The sequence below is a fragment of the Oncorhynchus masou genome, chromosome 22 (genome assembly GCF_036934945.1).
Source record: "Oncorhynchus masou masou isolate Uvic2021 chromosome 22, UVic_Omas_1.1, whole genome shotgun sequence".
Lineage (NCBI taxonomy): Eukaryota > Metazoa > Chordata > Actinopteri > Salmoniformes > Salmonidae > Oncorhynchus > Oncorhynchus masou.
The window spans coordinates 42,886,225-42,913,749 of record NC_088233.1 but is presented as its reverse complement, the minus strand read 5'-3'; the positions used below and the strand labels follow the sequence as shown (position 1 = coordinate 42,913,749).

At 43.8% G+C, this 27,525-nt stretch overlaps 1 protein-coding gene across 1 annotated transcript in view; it reads right to left on the bottom strand.

The window, feature by feature from the left end:
- The window catches only part of LOC135509533 (sodium- and chloride-dependent GABA transporter 2-like), a 29,633-nt gene extending 3,672 nt beyond the window's left edge, over positions 1-25,961 (bottom strand). Inside the window, exons 1-12 of the mRNA XM_064930269.1 lie at positions 25,846-25,961; positions 11,946-12,146; positions 10,023-10,157; positions 8,892-9,032; positions 8,403-8,487; positions 7,814-7,946; positions 6,818-6,952; positions 5,046-5,149; positions 3,269-3,393; positions 2,721-2,833; positions 2,364-2,501; positions 1,476-1,578 (exon numbers count right to left, since the gene is read on the bottom strand). Coding sequence (XP_064786341.1) covers positions 1,476-1,578; positions 2,364-2,501; positions 2,721-2,833; positions 3,269-3,393; positions 5,046-5,149; positions 6,818-6,952; positions 7,814-7,946; positions 8,403-8,487; positions 8,892-9,032; positions 10,023-10,157; positions 11,946-12,146; positions 25,846-25,852 — 1,420 coding nt within the window. The 5' untranslated portion in view covers positions 25,853-25,961. The remainder of the gene's footprint in view (positions 1-1,475; positions 1,579-2,363; positions 2,502-2,720; positions 2,834-3,268; positions 3,394-5,045; positions 5,150-6,817; positions 6,953-7,813; positions 7,947-8,402; positions 8,488-8,891; positions 9,033-10,022; positions 10,158-11,945; positions 12,147-25,845) is intronic.
- Positions 25,962-27,525: the final 1,564 nt, after the last annotated feature.

Here is a 27,525-nt window from a genome sequence, read left to right as displayed (position 1 = left end):
TTTACCAGCATGCTCTACTGCAGGTATTTAAAACATATATCTGTGTTTTTATATCTGTGTTTTTGAATGATTGACTGATTAATCTTGTGACACAAAGATAGCTAAAAAAAAGCAACTAATCCAATCATTTAGCTAGATTTCTTGTACCTTTCACTGAAATGGCTGTTCCAGTTTAGATTTAGTCTCCTTCCACTGTTCCTAACACTGGCAATCATTATGAATGCAGATTGCCGGTGACAAAAAATAAAAACGGTTGGATATCCTAACTCTGTCTGGATTCCAATAGGAATTATACATAATTTTGCAAGTCAGCACAATGTGGGTTGCAAAATGCTGGTACATTATACAGAAATTACAGTTGGAAGATACCTGGAAATCCTTCAACCAGGATTTTTTTTTGAAGATCTGGAAATTTTGGGAAAGTTACTGAAATTTTGCAACCCCACTTGCAAACCTGATGTGGCCTGTAAAACCATGAGTTTCAGGCCACTGTATTAGCGTAAAGTTAGACCTCAATATAAGGCCTTATGAGACACTGTATGTAATGTACACTGAGTATACCAAACATTAGGAACACCTTCCTAGTATTGAGTTGCAAAGAGCAGGTTTTCTTAATATTCAGTATGTTTGGTGTATTGTGATAAAGAGTTTAATTATAATGATAATATTTGCCTAGGAACTCACTTGGTGGAGGCCACCGGTCTGAAGATAAACAAATTCAGCAACCATATCTCTGTCACTAACAAATGCAGTTATGGGTGATAACTGTACAATTCACTCGAAAAGGCAAGGCACCCTGGGAAATTATATTGGTGGCATGGCTTAGGTGGGGTGCTGTTCAACATTTTCAAACTGACAACCCAAATCTGGACCGCTTACAGGGTCACAGTGACTATCGGTTTGACTAGCGGCTACAAAATCACTTTAAGTAACTGTACGGAGATATACATGTCTGCAGTGCAACAGGTTCCTCCAAAGTTTTGAGTAATGAGAGCACATCAAGGTTTACAGTGTGTGAGCTAAGGTGCAGAGAATCAAAGCAGGTGGTCAGTTCAGTTCAAGTGTTCAGCGGTCTGATGGACAGCAGATAGAAACTGTCTCTGAGCCTGTTGGTATCAGACCTCATGCTCCAATATCGTCTGCCTGACGATAAGGGAGTGAACAGCTCGCGGATGGGGTGTGTAGGGTCCTTGATGATGCTGCGGGCCTTCCTCAGGCACCGTTTCGGTACACAATACAAATTTGTAACAGCTAACTGTTCGCTAAAAGTTGTATCAATCTCATCAAAAATATATATAATTCAAAATGGTCTAATAATATCATATTCAGCCAGTTGTTCCCCTCCCAGATGCCCTTTAACTTCTATTAATAGCAGACTACTGCTGGATGGCAGAGGATGGCTCAATGAAAATACCCCATTTGTCATGCTAATGTGCCCCTCAATGCATTCCCACATAACTTGGCTAAACACTCACCATAAATCCAAGCAATGCAAACAGTCTCAAAGACAGCCACAAAGAGCAGGCACGTCCCACTGGCAGCATAGTAGTCAAAGAGTTGGAAGACGTACATGCCTCCCTGGAGAGAGAAATGTGTTGCGTTACGGCAGGGCAGCTAGGAACACGTTTTCTATTTCATCGTCCCCATGCCACCTCCGAGACCACATGTAGAACAACAAAATCATGCCTCAATTTCATCGACAGTGTCGTTGCATTTTGGTACACCAGAAGTACATTCATTTCCAATGGAACGCTGCGTTTGTCTTGCAGCCTTGCATTGCAGAGGCAGTTGCGGTGTGATTTATCAAACGTACGTGTCAAACTGTGTGCGAAACGGCTTGACAGAAATGGTAGCAGAAGGTGAGTGTTGAACTTTTGCTGCACACATATCCTGATGATTGCTGCGTACCATTTTGTGTTATAACACTGTTGGTGTGATTGAGGCGTTAGAGAGGCTAAACATCATGCACAGAATAAAGGTTCCCGATTTCAGTAACCTGCAGTATTTGGCTCTTTTTCTTAGCAACTTTCAATTCACATGACAATGTGACATTCTCAATCTGTAGCTCAGTTGGTAGTGCATGGCACTTGGAATACCAAGGCAGTGGGTTTGATTCCCATCGTCCACCCATACGTAAAATGTATGCACAAATGACAGTCGCTTTGGATAAAATATTCTGATAAATGGCGTATGTTACAAGAAATAAAGCCCTAAATGAAAACCTTTGAGATTTCATTCTTGCTGCATATTCCAACTCCTCCTGAGACACCCGTGGAGAGTTGGGGTCAGAGCCAGGGTCAGCCATTTTACAAGCGTCCATGAACCAATCGGGGTTCTGGGTGGCATTTTAGGCTGTGGCCTACCTCTGTCAGCATGATGAGACCCATGAGGAAGGAGACAATGGCCACCGCCAAGATGAAGAGCTCTCTGCGGTTCTTACGCCGAAAGGTTTTAGGATACATGTCCACCATGGCCGTCACCAGACTCTCCACACACACAAACTACAGCAGTGGAGAGAACAGAGAGGATGCTGTGTCACTGATTTAAAAAACACCACTGGACATTGTTAGGGCAGTGTTTACAAGCATATTGTGTGTGTGTGTCAGAAAGAGAGTCAGTGAGTAGGAGAGAGAGAGAGAGAGAGTGAGTGAGCGAGAGAAAGAGAAAACGAGAGTGAGCAAGAGAGAGAGAGAGGAGACAGAGTGCTACTATAGCCTCACCTGGCTGTCCAGACCCAAAAAGACAATCATGATGAAGAAGAAACAGGCCCAGAGAGGAGAGAAGGGCATCATAGACACTGCACGGGGGTAGGCTATGAAGGCCAGACCAGGACCTGGTACAGAAAGGGTTAATACAGGTTTTACAACAGGTCATTACAGAATTGTCATCAAGTGAGCAGGACTTTGGATCCACATTGCAACAATGACCTCCACCCGATTGTATTGTGAAACTACTAGGTTATCTTTGAATTTTCTGAACATTGAAAGTTAATTTTAAAGATTAACATGTCATTATCATGGAAAAGCCATTACAGCACAGTTTAACAAAGTGTTTTTCTCTTGAACAGTGTGGGACATGTACTGTACAGTCAATAGCTCCTTAAGTGGTGTGCAGCGTTTCTACTAATTCACATTCCAAAATATATTGCTGAAATGTACGTAAGTACTTAAAATAAAATACATGTTGAATTATGAAAAATTATGACCAGTTCCCCAATGATGAACTGTCAAGAAAGGTCTGTGTGTGTCTTTTAAAAATGACTACCAACCAGATTCTGCCACCTCTGAGATGGGCACGTTCTGCTCGTAAGACATGAAGCCCAGGATGGAGAAGATGGCAAAGCCTGCCACAAAGCTGGTCCCACTGTTCAGGAAGCATAGCGCCAAGCAATCTCTGTAACCCCAGAGAGGCAGTCATCAGCCAGGCATAGAAACCAACCATAACAGATGTACTGTATGTATGTCACAGTAAAAATGAACAACTTCAAAAATAAATCAATACCATATTGTGAAACAGATACTGTACAAAATACAGATAAAGATACAGAACAAATATTTCTGACCACCTGTTATTAGCGTACTAGGTTTTTATCAGGGTGTAAAACAGAACAAATCACTTATCAGTCTTAGATGGTTATACCATGGATCATTTAGCTATTTGATTTAGAATTTTAGGTCCCCTGTCGGTATGCCCCCAAAATATATATTTTTTTATTTGATACCATTTTTTTTTTTTATGCATTGAATAGCACATGTGTAAATGGCAAAATGTACAGTCAAAAAATAAATCACAAGGAATAAGGTTTTGAAGTGGGGGCTGGACGCAAAAAAATGACTTACATACACTACTGGTCAAAGGTTTTAGAACACCTACTCTGTCAAGGGTTTTTCTTTATTTTTACTATTTCAGGAACTCCTTCAAGACTGTTGGAAAAGCATTACAGGTGAAGCTGGTTGAGAGAATGCCAAAAGCTGTCAACAAATCAAATCAAATTTATTTGTCACATACACATGGTTAGCAGATGTTAATGCGAGTGTAGCGAAATGCTTGTGCTTCTAGTTCCGACAATGCAGTAATAACCAACGAGTAATCTAACCTAACAATTCCAAAACTACTACCTTAGTGACTAGTGATACATGTATTACATAAAGATGCAGTAGATGATATAGAGTACAGTATACATATATACATATGAGATGAGTAATGTAGGGTATGTAAACATTATATTAAGTAGCATTGTTTAAAGTGGCTAGTATTATATTTTACATTTTACATATTTTCCATCAATTTCCATCAATTCCCATTATCAAGGCAAAGCGTGGCTATTTGAAGAAGAATCTCAAATATAAAGTATATATTGATTTGTTTAACATTTTTTTAGTTACACATGATTCCAAATGTGTTTTTTTATAGTGTTGATGTCTTTATTCTACAATGTGGAAAATAATACAAATAAAGAAAAACCCTTGACTGAGTAGGTGTTCTAAAACTTCTGACCTGAGGTGTACTTCCATAATTTTTTTTAAACCTTCAGGCGAGTCACATGACACTTGTGGTAGAACAACAAGAACAACAAAACAAGTTTGTTTTCCTGACAGTCTAGTGGGGTCATGTTCATTTGTAGCCCATACGGTTTGGATGCTACAGACATAAGTTGGCACATAGTGTACTGTACCAACTTCAGATGAGTCCCGTGGGGCTTGTGGGGGTCATAGAGCAAAACGAAGAACACCACCGTGTCCGTTTGGACGCTACAGACGTTTTCGTGAGAAGACCAATTTTCGGGATGTCTCCTGGTCTGATAAGCAGCATTGTAGCTCTGTCACGTTCCACCAAAGATTCGGAAGGCCGCCATAGGCGGATTGAGACACAGCTGATATCGCTAGCTTTTTAATTATATTAATTAGATTAGTGCATGGGTGCGTCAATCAACTCTAGGAGGTTTAAGACAGAGATATATCTGCTTATTGTTGTTTGTCAGTCATTTCTGACTAGGGTAAGTAGGAGGTGTAGGTGTAAGCATGTGTTCTGAGGTGAGCCCTGACCTGTAGCAGTTGTTATTGTACTTGTTGTAGCTTCCCAGAGCAGTCAGACACCCCAGACAGATGGCATAGGAGAAGAAGATCTGAGTCCCTGCATCCATCCATACCTAGAAAGAAGAGGGAGAAATCATACCAATGCCTTTTCATTTGCTGGCAGATACCATGGCATTGCTCCTGGCTAATACCTTTAGTTCTCTGAAGCATGTCACTTTTGTCAAAGACAGCTATAAACCCCTTCCGGTGAGACATTTGGTATGACCTACACCTTCCTCATTCTATGGTAAAAACCTGTCACCCCATTTCTCATCACTTATGTGACCACCCACCATGGCCACCCCCCAGTATGCTGGCTCTCCATCGCTATGGCTCCCCAGCGCCAAGTGTGGTACTTTTCCACCACAGACTCTGTGAACAACCAGCATAACACAGTTCCAATTTGAATTAGGGTGCCCTTTGTTCTCCCTATTCACCAAAGTCGTGCTGAAGCACTGAGGGCACGTTTCAGTCAGCTGCCTAGCAGCCAGGAATACTTCTGTATGTGTCCCAAATGGCACCCTATTGCCCATGTAATGCACTACTTTTGACCAGGGCCTGTAGGTAGTGCACTTTATAGAGTGTGGGTTGCTATTCGGACACAGTCTTTGACTTAGCTAGTCCAGTGCAAAGACACAAGCGTAGGCCCCGGCCACTAAGGCAGATGTTCCCATCATACAGACAGCTTGTCTCTTCCGTCAACACAGGGTTATATTCATCCATAGAAGACCCCTGTGGATTGAAGAGGTCACTCATTTGGTTAATGGGGGCCAAAATGGAGAAGTGGTTGTGAAATGTCTCTCTCTCTCTCTCTAGGTAAGTCAATTAAGAACAAATTCTTATTTACAATAACGTTAGGGAGTGAGTGCAACACGTATATAACACACAAATAGGTTAAACAACATCATCCAAACAAAAAGTCGAAAATACAAAAAAAATCACAGTCAGTAAAACTCTCTCTCTCTCGTAACTAGCCGAGGAGCTGTGTTTGCTGACCACATTCCTCATGCCGGTGTTCATGAGACATTCATCACCCGTCCACTCGTCAAATATTCCTACGGACTGCCAACTTTACAGATCCAGTCATTCTCTGGCACAGCATTAGTTTGAGAGACAACGCCCCTGGTTTTTCCAATGTCATGTTCTTCTCATGATCAGACGTGTTTTCATTTGTTTAATGATCGATCTTGATAATCTTGACAAGAATCTTGGTGATATTGAGTTAGATCCCTGAAAATGCTAAGCACAGCATAACAGTCACTTCAACAGCTCAACGAATGAAATGAATAATTAAGTGTCCAAGTTCTACTGTATGTGGCCACACATATTGTCATCATAAACTAGGGACAAGAGGTGTGACGATGAGAGTATTTTTTTTTTATTGCTGACAGGCAGAGGTCAGAGGAACACTGGGTAAGTCAGTCTATAGGATTATTGTGTCAAGCTGTTGGGTTTTCCACTTCCCACAGTGATGGTATGGGTGTGTTTGCATGTATAATGTGTGTGTGTGGTTGGGGGGGGGGTTGGTTCTTCTATCCTTGTGGGGCCTAAAATCCACTTGTGTGTCTGTGTCTGTGTGTGTGTGAAAGGGCTGTGGGCGTTTTCCACTTCCCACAGATGTGATGGTATGGGTGTGTGTGTGTGTGTGTGTGTGTGTGTGTGTGTGTGTGTGTGTGTGTGTGTGTGTGTGTGTGTGTGCGCGTGTGTGTGCATGCGTGCGTGTGTGTGTACAGTACATGTACCTGTGGATCTGACAGGCGGCCCAGGTCTGGGTAGAGGTAGAACTTGATTCCTATGAAGGCTCCAGGCAGGGTGACCCCTCTGATGAGCAGGATAGACAGCATGATGTAGGGGAAGGTAGCTGTGAAATATACCACCTGAGTGGGATGGAATGGGAAAGGGAAAGGGGGATACCTAGTCAGTTGTCCAACTGAATGTATTCAACTGAAATGTGTCTTCCGCATTTAACCCAACCCCTCTGACTCAGAGAGGTGCAGGGGGATGCCTTAATCGACATCCACGTTGTCGGCGCCCGGGGAACAGTGGGTTAACTGCCTTGCTCAGGGGCAGAACGACGGATTTGTGCCTTGTCAGCTCGGGGATTAGATCCAGCAACCTTCCGGTTACATGCTGCTACAGTATGTACAGTGCAGGACAATACAGCACCAAGGGTCACATATGGGTTAACCAAGGGTCTACTAATAAGAAAAAGCAAAAAAGTCATTGAATGGTCTCTAGTCATCTCAGCTATCACATCATCTGCCAGACTTCAAAAGGACCACATATCTAGAGTACTTGGTTGTCCAAAGGTGTGAAGAAACATTGCGAAAATGCATAGAAATGTCCTGAAAAAGTGATCTGACTGACCAGAAGCAACTCTTAGTCATATTCAGTGCCATAGACTCTGACATGGACTGTTTCAAATCTAAGAGACTATCCTGTATACAACTGCACTGTTAAGTGGAACAAACTACCACAGCAACTTAAAGCTATGCCGACCAGAACTTATTTTTAAAAGTAAGTCAAAAGCTGGTTGATGACCGAACCATAGACCCATTTTAATGTCTGTATCTACAGTACGTAATGTATCTAAGTCTGCATCTATCTAATGTATTGCACCATGCACTTTAAGGGACCACAATCAAGGGATCAATTAATGAAGTGCCCAGAGGTTCTTCCTGGTCAAAAACTGCATTAGGGAGGCTCACAGAGACAGGATGTAGAATAGAGCCCTTTACCTTTCCAGTGGACTTGACTCCCTTCCAGATACAGAAGTAGACTAGTACCCAGGCTATGGCCAGACACAGAACCAGGTCCCAGTTGAGAGATCCTATATGATCTATGCCAGAGGAGATACGCAGAACCCTCCGTCTACACACACATGCACGCACGCCGGTGCACACACACACACACACACACACACACACACACACACACACACACACACACACACACACACACACACACACACACACACACACACACACACACACACACACACACACACACACACAAATATGAGATGACTGTCAGTGTGATCATTATTTAGACATGAATATCTAACATGAACACTAAGCTCAAATATTACAGCAATAGTAATGTTGAAGCTTGTTAATTATTTACCTTAGGGGAGCATGTCATGTATATTATTTCTCAGGACATCACACAGCCCTCCAATTCAGCCTCAAGCCAGCCTGTTTTCGTATTCAGCAGTGCTACACCAGTTGGCAAGACAACGGCCATTTGGCTGAGGAATAAACAGTAGGCCAACCGAGCTCCTTAAGGAGATGGAGAAACAATAGACTCTAAGCAGCACTTAGTACTTACTCCCAGAACTCAATGACAGGAGACGTGGCGTTCAGACGTGGCTGATTGAAAGAGCCATTCCTCCTCTGGAACTCCATGCAGGAATCTTGAGAACAGAGATGCATAACAAGTTCACACATGTTTACTGAGGACACCGCCTATGGTTGTTCTAGGTAACCCAACTCTATTGTAACATTACGTAAGGTTACGTGAGACATCAAATAGTCAGGGATGTTTCTGTGTATGGTGGCATTTTGGAGTTTTCCTTATTCAATCTTGTTTCCCCGAGGGCAACTCTGTCTCGAGGGCAGAAACAATGTGAATGTTTAGGCAAATACGATCACGTAAGTTGAAGTAATCTGAATTGGTTAGGGTTGGTTTAGGGGTTGAGTAACATTCAAACCAGCAACTTTGCCCGTGAGCTTTCATCACACCAATCACATTAGTTCTGCCTTTAGGCAGAGCTTCATCGAGATTGAATAAGGAAAAGTCCACTGGTGGATCTCTGACCTGTGTTCCATGTGTTGTTGCAGGAGGCCCAGGGCAGGTCCCAGGTGAAGGAGTAGGACAGGTAGAAGATGGCCCAGGCCAGGACAATGATGTAATAGAAGTTCAACAGAGCCACAATGACTTGTGTGGCGTATCCCACTCCTGCAGCAAGGACAAAGGGGAGCAGTGTGTCATGGCTCACCCTGTCACCAGAGGGCGGCAGAGACCGTTCCTAGAGACATTAACGACACTCAGGTGTGTTCAATTTACTCATTATGATGATCATTATCATTCCCTGAAGAGGTGTTTTCTGTTGTCCTTCGCAGAACTGTGAATTGTTTCCCTGAGTTTGTTTCCTGAGTGAGTTTGTGACTTAGTGGTTGTTGGTTTCCCCCAAGTGTACTGTGATCCTGCAGCTACAGTTTCTCAGTGAAGTATTATGTTGATCCTTAACCACTGATTCCTCATCTGGTCTCATTTCTGCACCTGGGTCCAACTTTTTTTATATTTAAATAGGCAAGTCAGTTAAGAACAAGTTCTTATTTACAATGACGGCCTACCCCGGCCAAACGATGCTGGGCCAATTGTGTGCCGCCCTATGGGACTCCCAGTCACAGCTGGATGTAATACAGCCTGGATTTGAACCAGGGATGACTCTTGCACTGAGATGCATTGCCTTAGACTGCTGTGCCCCTCGGGAACCTTACCACATCACACATTGTGGTTAGCTATGATAATGTTGAATACAATGACACATGAAAACCATGACTCTATTCGCATTGCTTTTTCATCTCCGACTCCACCATTTCTCACCCGGTAGCCTATCTGGTTCATGTGTGAAGGTCTACAGTCATATTGTCCTTATTGGGGGCCAATTGAATGACTGAAGTGTTGGACACTTGGAAGTCTGGAAGTCTGCCAGTGTTGGTGGCATGCTAACCATAACATCAACCTCCTGCTACTATTCTACAGTACATACTGGCAGACACGCAGGCACAAAAACACACTTACTATAGATCATTCTCAGAATTTCTTCTCTTAATCTATTCAGTAAGCAGACATGCCCGGGTGTAGTTACCTTGAAAGGCATTCCTATACAGTGCACACGAAACAAAATGGAGTTCTAAACAGTAGATGTGAGAGGAGGATCACCTTCAAACAGTGGAGTGATCTTCCTCCAGCAGGTGATGCCTCCCTCGCTGGTGAACTGTCCCAGGGCTGTCTCCAGGAAGAACACTGGTATTCCACAGGTGAACAGGAAGATGAGGTAGGGGATGAAGAAAGCACCTGTTTGATAGAGGGGGGAAGGAGAGGAGTTAACAAGGTGTTGTCGCATGTGTTAGAACGCCACTGTGATATGAGGTCAGATGACATAACCAATCAACAAGGATGCAGCATTTCAAGGCTGGACACTAAAATTGGAGTGTACCAAAGGATAAATGCTACCTTGATTTGCACAATTTTTTAAAGTCAGCATCCGACCTATCCATCGCTGGGTGGGATATCCAAATAATGTTTATTCACAAAAATAATGTTTATTCACCGTTTTATGATACATTTTATCAGAAAATGACAAGTTTGCAGTTATCAGCCCGCTAACCAAGCTGGAAGCTAAATTATGAAATTTTACAAATATATTAGAAATGGGAGCTGGACACATAGGCCTACTCACTGGCAAAAACTGGTTGAATCAACATTGTCTCCACGTCAATTCAACCCCAAAATTCTATGTGATGACGTTGAATCAACTTGGAAAACTGATTGGATTTTTTAAAAGTCATCAATGTAAGGGAATGTCAATTTTTTTTCACCCAACTTCTTACCTAAATCCAATGACAAGGTGACATTTTTGTTTGATTTCGAGGTGAATTATCATTAAATTTATCTATGATCGTATGCTATCCATTTGTTTGTATGCTGTTCTTTGTATGATATTTTAATATTTGATTATTAACCAATGATATTAGGCCACTCCTGGCCATGATTACAGACACCTGTGTCCTTTGACACTATATAAACGAGTCATCCCACAGTGTTTGTGATTATACCGATGAAGACAGCTTGGATGTCGAAACGTTGGTATTAAATTTTTGCATCTGAGCTCCAAGAGTGTGCTGCTCTCTTTTATTTTTATTTTCGAATTATCGTTAGTTGACATCTCAACCAAACGTAAATCGAGATGTTGAACTGACATCTGTGCAGAGTGGGTATGCATCAATACTTTTTTATTTTTACAATACTATTTTATGTATTATACAAACTATTAAGAAACTCAGAACTACTTTGTGCACTTGAGAACAGTTTCTCCAGTGAAGGAACAAAGACAACCTTAGTCAACAGCAGTGAACTTTGACCTGGGCAAGCCCAGGTTGACCAGCTTGACATCAGAGTATCACATACCATAGCCCACCCAACAATACAGTAGGACATCCAGTATGTATTTATCCCTAATTCCACAACATATTGGCATATAACATTTTCTTTAACTTAAAAGAGCAATTCCAAAGTATTCAGCCTGTTGAAAAACGTGTTTTAATTCGTGTCTCCATAATGTCGTTGGATATAACAAATTCAATGAAATGAGTGTTAATCTTTTGACCTCTATCATCTTGCCAATACAAACGGGAGTGTGTTGTTTGCTACTATTGGACTTCATTAATATGTTTTGAGGGTAGTCTTGGCAGGCAGCACAGAAACATAAATACATTTCAATCTAAAGACAGCAATTGTTATCCACAATCTATTAGGAGGATTTATTGCTGAACAACTATTTACATACCTCCAAATGAGCTCTTTTGAGGTTTTACGTCACTACTCATCCTTAAACAGATTCCATGCCCTTCATAATTCTTTATAGCGTTAAAGCACAATGTACTCCAAGGCTCCAGTGCCATTTAGGTTGATAACAACAGGCTTTGGGTCAGTTAACAACAATATAGTAGCTAAAATTATAATACATCTACAATATGAACTCCCACTGTTGTCCTGATCAATAGTACTGAAGGAGTACTCAATTATGTACCAATTATATGAACAAAATGACGTGTCACTGAGCACTGTGATGTTAACACCCACCTCCTCCGTTCTTGTAGCACAGGTAAGGGAAGCGCCACACATTGCCCAGTCCTATGATCTCCCCGGCAACAGAAAGGACAAACTCCACCTTGTTTCCCCACTGGCCCCTCTCCTTCATCTTCTCATCGCTCCGTGGCACAATGTCCAGGGGCCGACTGTGGTCATTGGAGGGGTCCATCTTAGGCAGGCTCTCCATGTCGCCTGAGGAAGCAACACGTTAAAGTGAGTGGAGGAGAGGATAGACACCGGGAGAGTAACACTATTGTACCTCATTATATAGGCTAACCCCACAGCCTAAAGTCTTGTATTGACTGTGTAGTTATTGTGAGCAGGGGAGGGGTTTCTGTGTATCTTTACCACACCACTCCCAGATCAACAGGCTTATCATAAAGTAAACACTTCACAGTCCCTAAGCCTCCCTGGGGACCATCTCCTGGAAATGAGGACTAGGGTCTTTGAACGTGGCTCAAGAACATGGGGGTTATAGGGGGCATTGTATGGACTCAAACTATAAGTTATGAAGACTCCTAAGACAACAGCATGGAATACTAAAAACAAAGGCTGTGCATGCATCCCCTTTGAATGTTTGGAACAAAGGTCAAGCAGCAAGAGGTGTGAGACAGGGATGAATTTTAAGACTTTCTGTAATTCTTAACGGAGGATTTAGAGGAGGCACGAAAGTGTCAAACATGAAGTGGTGGTAAAAGTGCCCATGTGTCATACTTGAGCAAAAGTAAAGATACCTTAATAGAAAATGACTCAAGTGAAAGTCACCCAATAAAATACTAATTGAGTAAAATTATTTTTGTTTTAAATATACTTAAGTATGAAAAGTAAAAGTACAAATCATTTCGAATTCCTTATTAAGCATAACCAGGGACACACTCCAACACTCAGACAGTCCACCAGATCAGAGGCAGTAGAGATGACCAGGGATGTTCTCTTGATAATGTCAGGACCCGGTTTCAAACCTGGGTCTCTGGAGTGAGAAACAGTCACTTAACCAACTGAGCCACGAATAGTCAGCAGAACCCAGAAGATGAGGCAGACACAGCAGTACTTAAGACGGTGTATTTAATAAAGAAAAATCCTTAAATACAAAAAATGGCAAATCCAAAAGGTGGTAGGAAAAGCACAAAAAGGCCTCAAAAGAAACTCACAAAAAATAAACAAAAAACAGAATACCACAAGAGCGTCACCCGGAATCGACAAGAGTACACAGAACACTAGGGCAGGGTGTTAACATACAAACACAGAGCACAGAACTGAGGGAAACTAAGGGTTTAAATACAATTAGAGGAACGAGGCACAGGTGCAAATAATTAATGGGGATCAAGGGAAAACATAAGGACAAAAAGCACAATGGGGGCATCTACTGACCAAAACCCGGAACAACCCTGGCCAAATCCTGACAGAATCCCCCTAGGAACGGCTCCTGACGTTCCTACCAGCTCTCTCAGGGTGGAGGACCCTGAACTGACGAATGAGGTCAGGGTCCAGGATGTCTTTGGCAGGAACCCAGGAGCGCTCCTCGGGACCGTAGCCTTCCCAGTCCACCAGATACTGCCAGGACCGCTGCACCCGGCGGGAATCCAGTATCCGGTGGACGGTATAAGCCGGCTGGCCTCCAATGACACGAGGCGGAGGGGGAGGTCTGTCTGCCGGGACAAGGGGAGAAAAAACAACAGGTTTTAACAATGAAACATGAAATGTGGGATTAATCTTAAGGGATCTGGGTAAGTGTAGGTGATAAGAAACTGGGTTAACTCTCCTGGCAACCTTGAAGGGACCAATGTATTTTGGGACAGCTTGCGAGACTCCACCCGTAGAGGTAAGTCTCTTGTGGAGAGCCAGACTCTCTGGCCGGGGCGCAGGGTAGGCCCGGGACGGCGACGTCTGTTGGCTTGTTGTTGATACCTCTGTGAGGAACGCATAAGATTAAGACGGGTCTTCCTCCACATAAGCCGACAGCGTCTGACGAACTTCAAGGCTGAAGGCACTCTGACTTCTGCCTCCTGGTCCGGGAACAATGGAGGAGCATAGCCAAACTGACACTCGTGCGGGGACATACCAGTGGAGGAGGAGCGCAAGGTGTTGTGCGCGTATTCGGCCCAAACAATAAAGGATGACCATGTGGACGGGTTGTCACGAGTCATACATCGGAGGGTGGTTTCCAGCTCTTGATTCATCCTCTCTGTTTGGCCGTTGGACTCCGGATGGTACCCTGAAGATAGACTGGCAGAAGCCCCCATGAGTTGGCAGAAGGCCTTCCAAAACCTTGAGGCGAACTGGGGACCTCTGTCAGAAACCACATCTTGAGGAATGCCGAAGACTCGGAACACATGATTAATTACCAACTCAGCCGTTTCCTTGGCAGAAGGTAACTTAGTCAGAGGGACGAACCTGGCCTCCTTTGAAAACCTGTCGATTATGACTAGGATAGTAGTATCGCCATGGGATGGAGGAAGTCCAGTAATAAAGTCCAATGAGATATGGGACCAGGGTCTGTGGGGAACAGGTAAAGGGTGAAGGAGTCCTTGAGGGCGGAGGTGAGAAGATTTGCCCTGGCAGCACACGGGGCAGGCATTGACGAAAGTGGCAACGTCTTCTCTTATGGTAGGCCACCAGAACTTACGCTGGATGAACTCCAAGGTGCGACCTACGCCCGGATGACAGGTGAGGCGAGAGGAGTGCCCCCACAGAAGGACCTGAGTCCTCACTGCCTTGGGGACAAACAACCGATTGGCAGGACCTCCTTTCGGGTCCGGTTCGCTAGCTTGAGCACGTCTCACGGTATCCTCAACTTGCCACGAGATCGGAGCCACAATCTTAGCAGCAGGAAGGACAGGCATGTCCGTGTCATCTCGAATGGCAGGAGCGTAGACTCGGGACAGGGCATCCGGTTTGAGATTCTTCGACCCGGGCCGATAGGTGAGGATAAACTGGAATCGATTGAAGAAAAGAGACCATCTAGCTTGTCTAGAGTTCAACCGCTTCGCCTGCTGGATATACTCCAGATTTTTGTGGTCCGTAAGCACTTGAAACGGGTAAGAAGCCCCCTCGAGCCAGTGTCTCCATTCCTTCAATGCCATCTTAACCGCTAGGAGTTCACGATCCCCCACATCGTAGTTCCTCTCAGTCGGGGTAAGCCGGTGTGAGAAGAAAGCGCACGGATGAAGCTTCTTGTCTTCACCCTCTGAGACAGGACAGCTCCAACACCAACCTCTGATGCGTCTACCTCCACCACAAATGGTTCATCCGTAGTCGGTAGTATCAGGATGGGAGCAGAGAGAACGCGCTGCTTGAGTCCTTGGAAGGCCGTCTCAGCTTCTCTTCCCCACAAAAACCTTGCATTGCCACCCTTGGTTAAAGCTGAGAGAGGGGCTGCCACCAAGCTGAAGTTCTTGATGAACTTGCGGTAAAAGTTTGTGAAGCCCAGGAAACGCTGAACTTCCTTAACGGATTTGGGGGTGGGCCAATCCGCTACCGCCCCTACCTTCCTGGGGTCCATTTGGACTCGACCGGGTTCCACTACAAATCCCAGGAATTGTACTCGGGATGAATGGAATTCACATTTTTCCGGCTTAACGTACAGATGGCTGTCCAGGAGGCGTTTGAGTACTTGTCTGACATGCTTAGTGTGTTCTTGAAGGGAGCTCGAAAAGATGAGGATGTCATCCAAGTAAACGAACACAAATATGTTAAGCATATCCCTAAGCACATCGTTTATGAGCGCTTGGAACACCGCTGGGGCGTTGGTCAGGCCGAAGGGCATCACCAAGTATTCATAGTGACCAGTAGGCGTGTTGAAAGCGGTCTTCCACTCGTCACCAGGTCTGATCCGCACAAGATGGTATGCGTTCCGCAGGTCAAGCTTAGTGAAAACAACTGCTTCCTGGAGCAGCTCGAAGGCTGTGGCCATAAGGGGTAGCGGGTAACGGTTACGGACGGTTATGTCATTGAGTCCCCGGTAGTCGATGCAAGGACGTAATCCACCGTCTTTCTTGGCCACAAAGAACAACCCTGCTCCCGCCGGGGAGGTGGATGGACGCATGAGGCCTGCTTCCAGAGCGTCCTTGATGTAGGTATCCATAGCAGCTCATTCGGGTGGAGATAGGGAAAAGATCCGACCCCTGGGGGGGCAAGTGCCCGGAAACAGGTCGATGGGGCAATCGTAAGGTCTATGGGGTGGTAGCATGGTGGCCCTCTGTTTGCTAAACACCAGTTTGAGGTCATGGTAACACTCGGGAACTCGGGTCAGGTCGATGGATTCTAAAGACTCGGGAGTAGAACTCGGGAATTCTGGAAAATACAAGTAGCTTGGCACGTAGGACCCCACTGCTTGATAGTGCCCACAGACCAGTCGATGTGAGGGTTATGGCTGTGAAGCCAGGGGTATCCAAGGACGAGAGGGAACTCGGAACAGGAGATCAAATGAAAGTTCATCAATTCCTGGTGTTGTGAAACTGAAAGTCGCAAGGAGGTAGTGACATGAGTGACAAGTCCAGATCCCAAAGGGCTTCCATCCAATGTAGTAACCCTCATGGGGTCACTTAGAAGTTCAGAGGGAACGCCATTCTCCTTCGCCCAGACACCATCCATGAAGTTACCTGCGGCTCCAGAGTCTACCAAGGCTTGAAGGTGAAGCTTGTGGTTGTCCCAGGAGAGGGTGACTGGAATGAGCAGACGGGAGTTGGACGGATGGGAGGAGGTTATGTTTCCCGTTACAGTTCCCCCCGGTCTGTACGGGACAGAGCGTTTCCCTGGAGCCCGGGACACGTGGAACGGAAATGGCCCGGTTTGCCGCAATATAGACAGCGTCGCTCCCTCATCCGGCGGTCTCTCTCAGCCTGGGAGATGCGTCCAATCTGCATGGGTTCCGGTGGAGCCAGCGATGATAAAGGTGGGGACTCGGAGCTGGAACTGATAGGGGCTAGAGGTCTACGGTTGAGTTCTCTCTCTATCAGACGCTGGTCAATGCGTGAGGCCAACTTGATCAGGGACTCGAGATTGTCCGGTGGTTCCCGAGTGGCCAGTTCATCTTGGATAGTGTCGGAAAGGCCTTTCAGAAAGCACACCGTGAGCGCCTCGTTGTTCCAGCCACTCGCTGCTGCCACCGTGCGGAACTGGATGGCATAGTCCGTCACGCTGCGCCAACCTTGATGGAGAGTCAGGAGCTGTTTGGCTGAGTCAGAACCACTGCTTGGGCCTTGAAACACTCGTTTGAATTCCTCAGCAAAGGCAGAGTAGCTGGCACAGCAGGAACTATGGGCATCCCACACAGCAGTAGCCCAGGCCAGGGCTTTTTCCGACAGCAGGGTGATGATATATGCGATCTTAGACCGGTCGGTGGGAAACGACGAGGGTTGCAGCTCAAAGGAGAGAGAACATTGAGTGAGAAACCCTTTACAAGCACTTGGATCACCTGAGAACCGTTGGGGAGGTGGAAGACGAGGTTCAGCCAGGGGGTTAACTGCCATGGGTACGTGAACCTGAGGTACTGGGACGGGAACTGTTGCCGGGGTAAGTCGATCAGATATTTGCTTAATGGAAGTCAGCATCTCCGACAGAAGATGAGAATGTCTAGCCATTAAGGCCTCTTGCTGAACCAGGGCGGCTTCGTGGCGTTGGACAGTCTCCTGGTGGTGGGACAGCGTGGCAAAAGGTCCTGGGAACTGGCTGCCTCTGGGTTCATTTTTGGCTCTGTGTTTCTGTCACGACCCGGTTTGAACCTGGGTCTCCGGAGTGAGAAACAGTCACTTAACCAACTGAGCCACGAATAGTCAGCAGAACCCAGAAGATGAGGCAGACACAGCAGTACTTAAGACGGTGTATTTAATAAAGAAAAATCCTTAAATACAAAAAATGGCAAATCCAAAAGGTGGTAGGAAAAGCACAAAAAGGCCTCAAAAGAAACTCACAAAAAATAAACAAAAAACAGAATACCACAAGAGCGTCACCCGGAATCGACAAGAGTACACAGAACACTAGGGCAGGGTGCTAACATACAAACACAGAGCACAGAACTGAGGGAAACTAAGGGTTTAAATACAATTAGAGGAACGAGGCACAGGTGCAAATAATTAATGGGGATCAAGGGAAAAACACAAGGACAAAAAGCACAATGGGGGCATCTACTGACCAAAACCCGGAACAACCCTGGCCAAATCCTGACAGATAAGTGAGGGAATTGAACCATTTTCCTGTCTTGTTAAGCATTCAAAATGCTTTTGAGTGTCAGCAAAAAATGTATGGAGTAAAAAGTACATGATCTTCTTGTAGTGGAGTAATGTTATGTAAATAGCAAAGTAAAGTATAGATACCCCCCAAAAAACACTACGTAAGTAGTACTTTAAAGTATTTTTACTTAAGTACTTTACACCAGTGCAAAACATGCATAGTCACATTGACATGTCATATATGCCACTCTGTGTCTCCCTGGCTAGAATGGGTCCACGGCTGTACGAGCTGGGCAACTCGTAGCCGGCCAATGTTCAGGGCCAGTGATGCTGAAAGAGTTTCTCTGTACAGGAAACAGGCAGCTCACTGACCGTGCTCACTGCTGTCATGTCTCATTAACAAGGCCTCTTGCTGCCCTCTCTTGCTTTCTCTCTCCCGGTTTCTCGTTCACTCTCTCTCTCTCTCTCTCTCCATCTCTGTCTCTTCTTCCCTCTCTCTCACTCTTTCTCTCTCCCCCTCGCTCTTTTCCTCTTTCTTTCTACCTCTCTCTCTGCCACCCTTCTCTCTGCCTCTCTCCACTTTGGCTAGTCCAGTGGCCCCTCCTGTCACAGATCAAACTAAACGAATTCATGTTGAGTTTAGGTCCGTAACAACAGGAGAGATGGCTACCCCACTGTGCCAGAAGCCTTGAGAATGTGCTCTCAGCTCAGCCTCTCGCTGGCAGAGCAGGGTGGGGTGGATGGGATGGAGGGGAGAGAGCAAGCATTTTCTGAGCCTGGGCCAAATTGTGGCCAGCGGTAAAAATAGAGTCCCTTGTTTTCAGAAGGTGTTTGGTGGGAATGAAGGCTTGGCATCATAAAGGACTGGAGACCCTTATTGGCCAGGGCTTCTTTGTGCTGCTCTGAAGGAGAGCAGAGCTCCAGGCTGCCAGGAAGCCTGATCACACTTTACCTTGGTTTTCACAGGCTCAGTGTGGGCCAAGGGGGCAGTGTGAGCCACAAGCGAAATTCCTTCACACTGAGATCTCTCCAGACTCCAGTCCAGGGGAGCAGTCCACACTTTTTTTAAACTAGGTGAGAATAAACATTTGCCACATTATTTGTAACAGGACGGGACAGAAATAGCCAATTTACAGATAGATGTTTACAGAGAAGCTAGGGGAAGTGTGGGCTGTGAGAAATGAAGACCAAGACTGAGGAGGACTGAGCATGCCAAGCCTCAAGCCAAGCCACTGGGCCAGTGTTCACGACTCTCTTAAAGGTCTGCACTATAACAGACTCACTGACTGACTACAGCGGGTAGTCTACTGGATAACACTCTTTCTGTCCCCGTACTGATGGAAAGGAACAAAGCTGCTTTCCACCCATTAGTCAACACTTTGATGATCAAAACACAACACAATATCGCGAAACGATGTTAGGGTTTCGTCATGGTTTATGTTTAGGAAACAGTTAGTTATTTCAATCATAGATAGACCATAGATGGAGGAAAGACTTCATATTTCAGAAAGAAACTACAACTTTAAAGTGCTATGTGACTAATAATCAAAACCCTTAAGTAGTGTGGTTCCAAATCTGCATGTGCTTCCGAAAAGGGAATGCAGCCGTGAAGTAGCACAGAGCCATGAAGGAATGACTGCTCAGCTGCAGTGTTTTTCGTGTTTATCGTCTAAGGAATGAGCGTTACACCGAGGCCTGTACTCTGAAGCGGGATCGTGGAGGGAGGTGGATGGAGGTTGGAGGTGGAGGGTCCATCATGGTCTGTGTCACAGCATCATCGGACTGAGCTTGTTGTCATTGCAGGCAATCTCAGCACTGTGCGTTACAGGGAAGACATCCTCCTCCTTCATGTGGTACCCTTCCTGCAAGCTCATCCTGACATGACCCTCCAGCATGACAATGTCACCAGCCATACTGCTCGTTCTGTGCGTGATTTCCTGCAAGACAGGGATGTCAGTGTTCTGCCATGGCCAGCGAAGAGCCCGGATCTCAATCCCATTCAGCACGTCTGGGACCAGATGGATCGGAGGGTGAGGGCTAGGGCCATTCCCCCCAGAAATGTCTGGGAACTTGCAGGTGTCTTGGTAGAAGAGTTGGGTAACATCTCACAGCAAGAACGGGCAAATCTGGTGCAGTCCATGAGGAGGAGATGCACTGCAGTACTTAATGCAGCTAGTGGCCACACCAGATACTGACTGTTACTTTTGATTTGAACCCCCCCACCCCTTTGTTCAGGGACACATTATTCCATTTCTGTTAGCCACATGTTCAGTTTATGTCTCAGTTGTTCAATATTGTACGTTCATACAATTATTTACATATGTTAAGTTTGCTGAAAATAAACGCAGTTGACAGTGAGAGGACGTTTCTTTTTTTTGCTGAGTTTATATGCCTAAATTGGTTTTAGGTGGTTTGAACAACCAGTTCATATACAAGATGTATACAAGATGTTAAGAACAGCTGCTCTTTCCATGACATAGACTGACCAGGTGAATCCAGGTAAAAGCTCCATTATTGTAGAAAAGGCTCATGGAGTTGGTGAAAGAATATTTTAATTCATGGCCACTTGCTCAGCTGGGCCAGGGGCGCTTGAATTAGGTCAGGTGAAAATGTCCGACAGATCTCAACTCATTAAAAGGAGGAAATCGCCATCGCCCGATCTCGCTGCTTTCTCTTCCTTAACTCTGTCTAATCCAGAAGTTCTGTGCGTCCATGAATCCACGTAAATCCACCAAACCTGTTACCTTTCATCTGAACCTGTCCTCTGAACTACCTGTTGCGATCGGGAGAGCAGGCCATCAGGTATTGTTTATGCGCACGCTTCAACCCTATTGTGTAATGTAAATGGTCAATGATCACGGCCCTACAGATCATCACAAGCCAATTATGCCATTGATAAATGGTTAATATGTAATGAAATTACATGTACATATGAAGACAAACTTGAAAGGGTGAAATATGAAACGTCATTGTTTGCTGAACTGATCAATTCTGATATCCAAGTGATGGGGTTTATAGATTGAATAACCAATCACTGTTTGAAATATTTGTATTATTCTTCTCATGATTATGATAAATAGTTACAAGCCTAAATGACTCAAGGGTGATTCCTATTGACTTCTTAATGACCTGGATTGCTGAATTCCCTAATTATGTTAATAATGAGAATGATTGTTATGATTTGATCTTTGTGATTATGAATTTGATTGGATACATGTGATTATGTTTCCTTTGTGATGCAGAACAGCAGGGTAGCCTAGTGGTTAGAGCGTTGGACTAGTAACCGAAAGGTTGCAAGTTCAAACCCCCGAGCTGACAAGATACAAATCTGTCGTTCTGCCCCAGAACAGGCAGTTAACCCACAGTTCCATTGAAAATAAGAATTTGTTCTTAACTGACTTGCCTAGTAAAATAAAGATAAAATTAAAATACAAACAACCCAGTAAATATACCACTTTATGACTAAAGGAATTCCTGCCTCAGTCTCATCCGTTCACCTTCATTGTCAGTCATCCTATATTGAATCTTCCATTCCTCTCAAAATTTTTAGAAAAGGCTGTTGCGCAGCAACTCACTGCCTTCCTGAAGACAAACAATGTATACGAAATACTTCAGTCTGGTTTTAGACCCCATCATAGCACTGAGACTGCACTTGTGAAGGTGGTAAATTACTTTTTAATGGCGTCAGACCGAGGCTCTACATCTGTCCTCGTGCTCCTAGACCTTAGTGCTGCTTTTGATACCATCAATCACCACATTCTTTTGGTTTAGATCTTATCTGTCGGAAAGATATCAGTTTGTCTCTGTGAATGGTTTGTCCTCTGACACATCAACTGTAAATGTCGGTGTTCCTCAAGGTTCCGTTTTAGGACCACTATTGTTTTCACTATATATCTTACCTCTTGAGGATGTCATTCGAAAACATAATGTTAACTTTCACTGCTATGTGGATGACACACAGCTGTACATTTCAATGAAACATGGTGAAGCCCCAAAATTTCACTAGAAGCAGACATAAGGACGTAAGGAAGTGGATAGCTGCAAACGTTCTACTTTTAAACTCGGACAAAACAGAGATGCTTGTTCTAGGTCCCAAGAAACAAAGAGATCTTCTGTTGAATCTGACAATCAATCTTAATGGTTGTACAGTCGTCGCAAATAAAACTGTGAAGGACCTCGGCGTTACTCTGGACCCTGATCTCTCTTTTGAAGAACATATCAAGACTGTTTCAAGGACAGCTTTTTTCCATCTACGTAACGTTGCAGAAATCAGAAACTTTCTGTCCAAAAATGATGCAGAAAAATTAATCTATGCTTTTGTCACTTCTAGATTAGACTACTGCAATGCTCTACTTTCCGGCTACCCAGATAAAGCACTAAATAAACTTCAGTTAGTGCTAAATACGGCTGCTAGAATCCTGACTAGAACCAAAAAATAGAGTCTAGAGTCAGTTTGTTATATCTGGAGTACTTCTGGTTTCTTCCTAGGTTTTGGCCTTTCTAGGGAGTTTTTCCTAGCCACCGTGCTTCTACACCTGCATTGCTTGCTGTTTGGGGTTTTAGGCTGGGTTTCTGTACAGCACTTTGAGATATCAGCTGATGTACGAAGGGCTATATAAATACATTTGATTTGATCCTACATGTCCGGCTACCCACACAGATTCCATTAATTTTTGACTTATTGATGTCACTTGTTGAATCTACTTCAATCAGTGTAGAGGAAGGGGAGTAGACAGGTTAAAGAAGGATTTTTAAGCCTTGAGACAACTGAGACATGGATTGTGTATATCTGCCATTCAGAGGGTGAATGGGAAAGACAAAATAGTTAAGTGCCTTTGAACGGGGTATGGTAGGAGGTAGTAGGTGCCAGGCGCACCAGTTAGTGTCAAGAACTGCAACGCTTCTGGGTTTTTCACGCTCAACAGTTTCCCGTGTGTATCAAGAAAGGTCCGCCACCCAAAGGACATCAGGCCAACTTGACACAACTGTGGAACTTGGCATCCCTGTGGAACGCTTTCAACACCTTGTAGACTCCATGGCGTGACCATTTGAGGCTGTTTTGAGGGCAAAAGGCGGGGGGGGGGGGGTGCAACTCAATATTAGGAAGGTATTCCTAATATTCGGTCTGCTCACTGTACTTAACAAAGTCATGACATTGCCTCTGCTTGTTTATTAACAGACCTCATAACATAATACTCAGTCAGTCAGTTAAAGACTCGCTGACAGACGACAGACTGTAAAGTCTCCAAACATCAGGTTTATGCACATGTTAACTTTTATTGTTTGTACAGTGGAAAATGCCAAACATTATCACAGTTACATGGCATAGAATAATGAGGCACTTTCAGATTGCCTGGCAGGTGTATTGGATTTCAATTCTGCATCCCATTACCAAACCCATTTAAAATGATAAAGTTGTATGATTTCATATTGAATCAAATTATTCAACAAATCTGTCTGGAATTATTTAACTTTTTATGTAAGACTTTCCACTGTATGATTGTGATACTGTCCATCAATTTTCTCAATTCTCCAATATCTGAGTCCCACCCTTTGCCTTGATGTGCACCGTCAGATGACCTGGCTTCCACAATCACCCGACCTCAACCAAATTGGGATGAGTTGGACCACAGAGTGAAGGAAAGGCAGCTCTTTCAAGACTGTTGGAAAGCATTCCAGGTGAAGCTGGTTGATAGAATGCCAAGAGTCTGCAAAGCTGTCATCAAGGCAAAGGCTACTTTGAAGAATCTCAAATATAAAGTATATGTTGATTTGTTTAACACTTTTGGGGTTACTACATGATTCCATGTGTTATTTCATAGTTTTGATATTTATTTATTTTACCTTTATATAACTAGGCAAGTCAGTTAAGAACAAATTCTTATTTTCAATGACAGCCTAGGAACAGTGGGTTAACTGCCTGTTATGCAATGTAGAAAATAGTACAAATAAAGAAAAACCCTGGAATGTGTGTGTCCAAACTTTTGACTGGTACTGAAGATCTGTGTGAAAACCCACCATATTGAATGTGATCAAAATGTACTGTCAAGGCACAAGTTCCTGGATCAGTTGAGGACACAACTAAGTGAAAACCACCAGTGAAAATGTCAACTATTAAATTGATTTCCATCACAGGATCAGGTCTGCTGGAAGGACCCTGTATCATAGAGCAAAAAAATCGGAATCTTTTAAGAACCAGAAAATCAAGAACCAAATTCAAAACTATTACTAAAAATATTACTGTACTGAATCGTTTTGTATGCCCATAACCCTGTCCGTCTGACAGAACAAAACAATAATAGTGTAGATCAGTCCCATTTATCATAAAAGTGCAGCAGCTTAGGATAGGCAACCTACAGAGAATAACTTCCCCTGTGGCTCTGACTGCATCTATTGGTGGTAACACTGTCGTATTGAGGAGACCAAAGCGCAGCGTGGTGTGAATGCATACTTTAATGAATGGAAAAAATAAACACGACGTACACTATACAAACTAACCAGACGACCGTGACCGCTATAGAAACTCTGTGCTAACATACAACATCACATAGACAATAACCCACGAACCCAAACTGGAAAATGGCAACCTAAATAGGTTCCCCAATCAGAGACAACGATAAACAGCTGCCTCTGATTGGGAACCAATCCAGGCCACCATAGACCTACAATATGCCTAGACTAGACACACACACCTGAACATACAAAAACCCTAGATCAGACAAAAACACACATACCACCCTCGTCACACACTGACCTAACCAAAATATATAAAGAAAACAAAGAATACTCAGGTCAGGGTGTGACAAACACATTACATATGGATGATGTATTCCTGTAGAGTAATTATGCAGTTACTCTAGCCACAATATTGTTGCTAAGCTACATTAACTAAGCTACAATACAGTAGCTTAATAATTATCTTGTAATTACAAGATGGAGTTGGGGGATGGTCCCGCTTTAAAATAACTACTAACTTATAAATGCTTGATATAGCACAGTCTTCATAAGCATGGCATAAACCCAAACTATCTGTAAGCTTATGTCATACTGTGTAAAGGGTGTTTAAAGGGTGATATAACATCTCCTTGTGTAGGGTGCATTGCCAAATAAGACAACAACCCAATTTAAATGTAACTCTAAAGACAAAAGAGCAAGGTAAATCATGCATGCCTCCAAAAGTTATTAATTAGCCAAGGTTAACCAGGTCAGTAGGGGTTGTTAATAACCATCCCTATACAGCAACACATTGCATTTGAAATTGTTTAGATGTTTAATGCATTTGAATGTGGTCACCAAGAGAAGAGCTGTCGACCTTTTCACTTCTCAGAATATGTCCATGTCTTGAATATCTTAAAGACCGGACACGCTCCATGGACAATAGCTCTACCCGATAGGGCAACATCTAGACTTTTCAACATTGTACAATCAGAAAAATGCCAAGTAATTTGTCACCAAATGCCCTAATAAGGAAGCATCACCAAACCAGATGAGATATCTTCATAAAGACAAACCAAGCATGAAGCAGAGCCAACATCTAAGATTCCCTAAGTGCTCACAGAATATTCATTAAACGTAACCATTCAACAAATGTATTTTTAGAAGAGCCAAACTCATGCCAGCCTAAAAGAAAGTAGGAAATATGTCACTGTAATTGTGCCTAATGCTTTCATCAGTACAGATGCATGGGAAAGTAAGCATTTTCTTCACCCAATGGTACTCACCTTTCATAATAAAGACAGTCTGATGGTTCGAATGGTTAGCCAGATATTGGCCTGTTGGTGTCTAGGTTTTACTATATAACGTGCATGGAGGGGCGGGGGTTCTCGATAACTCCAAACTTAAGTTCAGCCTTCAATGAGCTTCTCGTTTACTTTGCTCTGCACCCTCATCTATCCCCCCCTCTAGTCCCATTCAGAAACCCCCACACACTCTCTCTCTCTCACACACACACCCACACGCTCCATGCAGGCAGCACACTAGAGGTCTGTGCCGTCTCAGTGTGGTGGGCCGATTGCATAACCTTCGACACACATTCTCACAGGGTCTCTCTTTCGGCCTATGCACTCTTAGGAATGAGGGTACAGTATCGTTCCCTGGGGTACAAAAATATCATAATACACAATGTACCTTCAGAGGTACACATAATGATCTCACATGGTACTGTCCGATGCCTTTTAGGGTACATACAGAGTATAATGGTAAATGTTTGTACCCTATATTTTGAATATAATGGTACAATCACCACACACACTTACAAAAAATGGGTACAATGTGAAGGTACATTTCTGTTTCCCAGGGTACAAACACATTTTGTGTATCCTCAATATACTTAAGAATACCCAACATAAGGTACAATTATGAATTCTTGCCACCTCAAGGGAACTAATGGCTTTGTCACTGTGGTGGTACCCGAAAAAAAGGCAAAATGTTACCATAATACAATTATTATAATCATCATAATATAATATATGCTCTACTGCAGGTTGATTAATATCTGAGTTTTTGCATGTACATTGATTGAATGATTGATTGATTGATCTTATGCTACACAAAGATAAATAATACACATTTGTCTCAACTAATCCAATCAGTTAGTTCGATTTTTTACACCCTTTACTGAAATGGTTGTCCACTTTAAACCTTTACAGTCTTAGTTGCAGGGAATAAAAATTCCAACTGTTCGATATCCTAACTCTGGCTGGATTCCAAGAGGAATAATTACAAATCCCTTTGCAAGCCAGCATAATGTGACTTAAAGGTAGGGTTGCACATTTCTTGCAACATACACAAACCTCCCAGGTTTTCCAGAAATCCCAGTTGTAAAAGTTTTGGAAACAGGAGGGAATAAGCAGGAATGCTTTTAAACAGGATCTTTTGAAAATCTGTGAATTTAGCAAGCCTACCTGCAGTCCTGATGTACCCTGTAACCCATGAATTTCAGGCTGTTGTATTAGCGTAAATCTAGACCTCAAATTTAGGCCTTAAGAAATATTTTATATATTGGCATAAAGTTTCATTTGAATTATAAAATGTTGTATGCCCAGAACTTATTTGACGAAGGCCACAGACTGAACATGAACAAATTAAAGTGTGTCTGTCACTAACAAATACAGTCATGGGTGGTAACTCTACGATGCACTCGAAAAGGCAAGGCACACTGGGAAATTATATTGGAGGCGTGGCTTAGTGGGAGAGTGGCTTTCAGATGGTTATTTTGGCCAATGTTTATTGGAAGTGTTGTACAAGTTTAACTGGTCTATGGTAGATGTACATTTTTGTCAATGTGGTTGTACCGTATAAAGGCAAAAAAGCACGCTGCTTATGGGAGGGCAGCACCCGCTCAGCACAGTCAAAGCAATTCTTTGTCCTGGCACCCAATTGGTGGAACCAGCTTCCCCCTG